Below are 6,593 nucleotides of genomic sequence, written 5' to 3'. Positions count from 1 at the left end.
TAGTTGTGTGGCCTTAGGCAACTTAACCTCTCTGAGGGTTAGTTTCTCATTATAAAAAGAAACTAATAATAGTATCTACCTCACAGGATGTTCGTGAGAATTAGATGACATCATGACTGTACAAAGCGTCAAGTGGAATGCCTGGTTCCTGGTGAGTACTTACTAACGTTAGCTCCTATGAACTATTACGTTGATAACCATGTGGAAGCTACTAAAAATATTTGCTGGGTTGATGTGAGCCCCAAGAAAGAGAAGTGACAGGGGCAAGAGGGTGCTGGGAGAACCTTTCAAGGAAGGGCAGTTAGTGGCCTTTGATAGAAGAGGAAACCAAGGCAATGATGGCAAGGATGGGGGTAGGGGTGGAGTGGGCTCCATAAGGGTGTGGGCCTGTGAGCCTGGGTTGTGGGTGATGGCTGACTAGGTTGAAACCTGGACCAGCAGCACAAAGAAAAGGGATGAGAATAAAACAGAGTCACCCTGACATGACCATCCTCAGAAAGACATGATGAAGCAGGGAGACAAAGATGAGGCCAGTCAGGTAAACAGAATCTTGGGAGCAGACATGGCCACCTGCAGATTCTGAACAGGAGGGTGGGCCTCCCAGGGCCTGGCCGGCACCCTCAGTTGCTGCTGAGCAGCCTCTTGCTTCAAGGAGCAGAGATGTGTCATCATTCTAGGCCCTGCTGGGGACTCACAGTACTGTGTTGAGTGGGTATGAGATCTTAGATTTCTTCCAAACCATTGGTTGTGCATTTCTGTGAAAAAGACTCCATTTTCTTTCCCTAGAAAGGCTGCCTGGTGAAATCTACACAGCTGATGACTTTGGGCTCTGGTTTGGACCATGACAGACCATCCCTCTACTATTGACCCTATAATCAGGTTGGTGGCTGGATGTCTCCTGAGCCTATGTGTGGACAGACCCAGCCACTTCCTGTTTTAGCTGTATCAAGAATTACGATTTTATTAAGGGAGATAATAAACTTAGCAAATAAGAGTTATTTTCCTAAACTACGCAGAGAAAACCAGAAAATATTCTTACGTAAGAACTGGCAAGTTCTTAGGCCTGAAATACTATTCTTCCCAAATGATGTTAGGCATAACATATTAGTAAAATAGTAATTTTAAAGTTATCTTTACAGAAGTCTTGTTTACCTGGAGTCTCTCCCCAACCCCTGCCACTTTTTCACGTTTTTGTTTTTTATTCCCTTTGATTTCCCTGGAACGTGCTTTCTTACTTGCCTGGTGATTTCAAGTTTTGCAGATTTGTTTTTAGTTCAGTTTTTAAACAGGTGTCTTTGTAAGGAGAGTTGAACAGTCAGTGGGCTGATGCTGTGGTGTTTCAGTTTCTAAGTTTTAAACTTATGGGACTTCTTTAAAGTGGACACAAAAACTTCATAAAAGCTTTCATGTTGACAACACTGGGCCTTTAGGGCTAAGCTCTAAGAAGGATGAGAAAACAAAGAGTTACATTGTAACTCCCTTGGTTAATCTAATTTATTCACATATTTAACCACAGTCAGCATGTAGTTGTTTTCCTCAAAGAGGCCCACTTTCCAAAACACAATTTTCAAAATGTCTTCTCTCCCCACAAAGCTCCTTGTGTTTCATTAACCCTTTTTGTGTTTGCCAGCGTTTCTCTCCTATAGTTATTTGCCAGCTTAGCAGGACCCTGGTTGAAAATTGACTAACCCTGTTTTCATGACATACTCTCTAAGCTACCAATTAATCCCAAGGCTCTCCTGTTAAATACAGTACAGGACCCTACTTGTGTATATGGCTGCCTTCTAATTTAGGAAGCCACAAAAGACTGAAACCAAGGGATGCAAGCCAAAATCCTCCTTTGAGTGAGAAGCCCAGTATTTATTTCCTGGAGAACACAGAAAGAAGATACTGAGTACTGCTTTTCAGTTATCTGATGAATTCTTTTGGAAAAGATTCATCTTGGAAATCAGTACAGTGATTATTAACTAACATGTTCATTATTGTGGGAAATTAGTGGCTTTAGGAATTTAGGTCAGTGTCATGAGTAATAAAAAGGAGTTCACCTATCTATCTGTCTTCTCCTCAGCCCTCTTTGGGAGTTAATTTTCAGTTCTGGAGAAAGGTCTTAGCTACTTCTTCCCCCATCCCCAGTGGCTTTAACCACCCCTGCGGTTTCTCTGCATAAATGTCCATGGTGTTAACACAGTTCGAGAAACTTGTCCTCCAAATAGGATGGTGATTTCCCTGACTGGTACCTGTGTCCAACTCCAGCCTTTTAGTTTACCATGTTCCTGTAAAAATGTGGAATTTTTATTCTTGCCTGACTAGCAAAGTGATCTACTTTCCCTTCAGCCTAGTGGTTTGTGTGGGATGAGGTTGTTGTGAGCAAGATGTTTTTCCTCCCAATTTCCAGTATTTCAGAATCCCATTCCCACCTCTTTTACTGGTGTAAAAAATGGGCTTTTTTTTGCTGTGGGGCCTCAGTTTCTAAGCTCTTGAAAATTCTGTTGGGTTAAGTGTACAGTGTCATCAATAGAAAGTCATATTTTATATGTTGCTACATATAAAACCTTGGGATTCAACTGGCTTCTTTCTAGACATTGGGAATACAGGCACAACACAGCTCCTGACCATCAGACACTTTAGACTGGATTAAAAACTCTTTTTAAAAAATTGTAAAATTATCATGTTTCTTGGGCATTTTTATTTTGCACTCAACAGCAAGAAAAATGACTAAGAAATAAAAGATCAGTAACAATGCTTACACCAGATAATTAAATCAAAGGGTACTTTATTAAAAAAAGAATCAAAACAGAAACTCTAAGTACCAGTGTGTACATTGTACACATTTAAATGACTCACAAGAATGAAGTTTTTTTCATAGACATTATCATACCACCTGTTGTTTATCAAAAGATGTTAAAAGAGAAATCTGTGTCCAACCTGTATACAAGATTGCCATCTTAAACAGACCTTATTTCAAACATGCAACAACGCCACTGGTAATAAAGCTTTGGAATGGGTGCTCATTCTATTATTTCACTACAAAGAGGAGAGAAAGCAAGATAAGTTGAGAAGTTATTCTAAAATAGAATGGAAGCTGTCATTTTCTACACCAGCACTCCTCACTCCTCTGCTGCCATTTTTAGCAAGTACTCCTTGTCGATCTTGAAGAGTCTCCATCCCTCTTCGCTGGATAGATCAGAGGCACCTCTTCTTTTGTAGAAGTTGATAGATGGTTCATTCCACTCTGCCACCAAGAAGTGCATGCTGCTGCAGCGACACTTCATTGCAACCTGTTACACGGGAAAGGAAAATGAACTCAGTGACGGTGCACCTGCTTTCCAAGACCCAATTTCAATTCAGTCCTTCAAATAACCCAGTAATCCTTGCAAATTTGGAAACCAAACACCAAGACATACCTGGCTTAGCTTCTTCAGAATTTCTGAGCCTATGCCAAAGCCTAAAAGAACGAGAAGTACCATTTTAAAAAGTCATTTTAAGGACTTCAAGCCCCGATTTCTCTTTAGAGCAGCCCCCCTGAACTCAACCATACCTCTATAATCGCTCATCACAAAGAAGTCCTCAAGATACAACAGTTTGCCGATCCATGGATCATAGGTAAAATAGTACATGGCAAAACCAACAATGCTGTGTCCTGTAATAAGAGTATCACATGAGTTACGGATGAAAAAGAATCTGTCAAGGTTGTAGGTGCAAAATCAGAAGCCTATCATAAGTTTAAAAAATATACATGCATGTATTATAAAAATAAGTAGCCATTGGACCGGACTATCTTCTGATTTTTAGGCTAGTGCAATCCAGATCACTGTTGGATGATCTCACTGTTCTTAGAACATGTTTTCACAAAAAGCACACGTTAGAGCTAGCTGAAGCCAGGCTAAAACCATGGACTGGCCACTTGGCAATCTGTTGCATCTCACACTCAGGATTGAGAATGCTTTCATTACTTGCCAGAGTGAAAGTGCTATGGTCTTAAACTAAACACACACATTATTCACATCCTATTGGTATGTTGACTTGGGAATAAGTCAGGTTTACACGGCAGTTCAGAATAGTAAGTATTTGTAGTTTAGAAACCCTGCTTCCTTAAGGTCAGGACATAAGGCCGAAACAGTAAGGTTTAATTTCAGAACTTGCCTTCCAATTCACACATTTTCAATTTGCTTTCCCCAGTGTTTAAGTCGGAAGAAACAGAGGTACTCAGGTATGATGTAACATCCACATACCTCTGGAAAGTACCTCATCCCTTATGTATTTTGCTCATTTTTTTTTCTAGCAGGAGGAAATGACCTCAGAACAAAAAAAAACCTTAATCACCCCCCAACCAGGCCCATCAACTTCCCCCTTTGGCTTTGTCTTTTGGCCATTCAACAATGACCAGGAAGAAAAACAACAACAACAAAGAAAAAAACAAAGAAAAATAAAAGGAAAAAAGCATCCGACTTCTTCTTAATAGGTGTCTGTAATTCCAATTGGAAGCAAAAGTTTCAAATTAAACTTTCTAGCCATCTTATAGTCCTTCCCAAACAGGAAGCGAGTACATTGGAGCTTCTGATCTACCGTGTTTTAAGTGTGTGATAATAGGGCCTTACCTCATTTATCATGATCATCTACTTTATTGTGTAAAGGATCTTTTAGTTACCTCCCCGCCCATCCATGTACACGGAAGGGCCATGTACATGGCGAAGCTAGAGACTGTAACCTGAAGATTGGGACAAATTAAAGAAAAAAATGTAATTTAACACAGATACAAAAAAGGTTACGTTAGGGTCAAACAAGAACCATTTATGAAACTGAATTTACAACAAATGACTTTATACCAAACTTTTCCGGGTCTCCACCGCATTCTGATACTTACATAAACAGCTCAAACTCTTCCGGGTCTCCACAGCACTGATACTTAAAGAGCTCTTTTAACCCGCCCTATTATTAAGTGCAGCACATCTATTTTTTTTTTTTCAGTACTTTGAACACTGGCTGGCTATTATTTCTGGCCAATTTCTCAGTTAAGTAACTTCAGCCTGTGTTGTCAGTGCTTCTACAGAGCGGACTCTACGTCTTACACAACACTCGGTCTCTTCGGCTTCTAGAAGGGCAGGGCGATTACCTTCCGGAGTCAGGTGCTCCTTGGGCACTTCTGCAACTAAGCAGTGGTAGAAGGGGTGCTCTCCGAAACCGTCTTCCAGCAGATCTGCAAGAAGGGGAAGCAGAGACAGTGTTGGAGTCAGTGAAGGTCGTCCCCCAGACGCTCCCTCCCCCCCCCCTGCCACTGATGCGTTACCTTTTTCAGTTAACATTACTTGCTCTTCCATGTATTCGTATTTAGCCAATTCCTGGGTTGAGGCACATAAGAAAAAGGAAGAGAAGCAGAACATTAAGCGAGGCCCCGGCCCGGACAGCTCGGGGGAAGGGGGTGGGCGGGGCGGGGATTCGTTTCGAGTTTCGCCCGGAGCAGCGCCGCCTGGCCGGGGCTGTGGGTAGGCGGCCGGAGAAAAGGGAGCTGCGGGGTACAAGGACCCCAACTCCGCCTCGGGAGGAGCCCGAGCTTCCCGCTACCTTGATCAGCCGCAGGATGTCACTGCAGTCGGCAGCGGTGGCCGGGCGGATCACGAATTTAGCCATTTTCGTCTTTTGCTTTTCTTCCCTTTGCGGACCAGGCCCCTGTACTTGAACAGTAGGAGGAGGTGGTTCCTCATTCGTCTCCCCGGAGCGTCCTCTTCCCAGTCAGGATGGCACCATGACCCGGCGAACCTCTGCGAACAACGTAAGACAAGCAGCTCACTGCAACTGGAGCCGCGCGCGCTCCTGCCGTCGGGCTCTCTGCCTTTTAGCTTGAAGAAGCCCCGCCCCGGGACGTGAGGCGGAGGCGCCTCGACCAATGAGGTCGCGACCGCCCCCTCTTCCGGGCACCTCCCTCTTTTCCGGGCCCCTGTGTGAACCTGGCCGGCGCGGGCGGGGTGCGGCGGCGAGGCGCTAGGCTGAGCTCTCTAGTGGCGCCCTCTCGTGGCACATGGTAGAGGCTTCCCTAAAGTCCAACCTCCCAGCCTAGGCGTCCCCGAAGTGACCTTTGCAAAAGGAAGAGAGAGGTTCCCCTTTGGGCCCTGGACCAATGACTTGACAGTTTCTTCTTTGGAGACACCTGGCTTTGAGCAGTGAGGGGATGAGAGGTTTAGAGTAGCGGCTCCCATAGGGTGGTCTGGGGGCCCGTGTGGGTCCCAAGATCATTTCAGAACTAGCTTCATAGTAATAGGGTTTCATTTGCCTTTCTTAGTTTCGCTGGAATTTTCCAGAGAACTGATGTATGATGACGTCATTGCTCTCATGACTGAAGGAATGTGTGCTTGCATGTTGTGTTTTCTAGAATTTCCCAAGGTAAGCTATTTGGCTTCCTCAATAATTCTTTCCCCCTCTGCTGGTAATTTTTAGAGTTAACAGAATATTTTCTTTCTTACTTTTTTCATTTTTATTTTTTTCTTAAAATCTCTGGCTTTCCTATGGAAACACTTGTGCCTGAGGTACACTCCTTCTGACTTGCATTTAGTGAGGGTCCGCTCATAGAACATTTTCTGTTTTGCTTGTCTAAATAT

General features: G+C 43.5%; 1 protein-coding gene across 2 annotated transcripts; it reads right to left on the bottom strand.

Annotated features, from left to right (window-relative positions):
- Window positions 1-2,753: 2,753 nt before the first annotated feature.
- On the bottom strand, window positions 2,754-5,826 carry SAT1 (spermidine/spermine N1-acetyltransferase 1). Of its 2 annotated transcripts, none has more exons than XM_010845581.1 (6): window positions 5,563-5,826; window positions 5,288-5,339; window positions 5,114-5,197; window positions 3,539-3,640; window positions 3,405-3,445; window positions 2,754-3,278 (listed from the first exon to the last, which is right to left on the bottom strand). In XM_010845581.1, the coding sequence occupies exons 1-6, from the start codon at window positions 5,626-5,628 to the stop codon at window positions 3,108-3,110; spliced, it is 516 nt and encodes a 171-aa protein (XP_010843883.1). In that variant the 5' UTR covers window positions 5,629-5,826; the 3' UTR covers window positions 2,754-3,107. The 2 variants fall into 2 exon arrangements, 1 of the variants encoding a protein (XP_010843883.1); XR_825728.1 differs by having other exon boundaries at window positions 2,756-3,278; window positions 4,599-5,197.
- Between the last annotated feature and the right edge of the window lie 767 nt (window positions 5,827-6,593).

The sequence above is a fragment of the Bison bison genome, unplaced genomic scaffold (assembly GCF_000754665.1).
Source record: "Bison bison bison isolate TAMUID 2011002044 unplaced genomic scaffold, Bison_UMD1.0 scf7180017848607, whole genome shotgun sequence".
In the NCBI taxonomy this organism is placed as follows: domain Eukaryota; kingdom Metazoa; phylum Chordata; class Mammalia; order Artiodactyla; family Bovidae; genus Bison; species Bison bison.
This window is presented reverse-complemented; position numbering and strand designations above follow the sequence as displayed.

Coding starts and splice junctions, on each gene's coding strand:
- SAT1 (XM_010845581.1), bottom strand. CDS start 5,628: ATGGCTAAATTCGTGATCCGCCCGGCCACCGCTGCCGACTGCAGTGAC. Junction 5,198..5,287: donor AGTAATGTTAACTGAAAAAG/GTAACGCATCAG, acceptor CCCTTCTTGCAG/ATCTGCTGGAAGACGGTTTC. Junction 3,446..3,538: donor TGTGATGAGCGATTATAGAG/GTATGGTTGAGT, acceptor TCGTTCTTTTAG/GCTTTGGCATAGGCTCAGAA.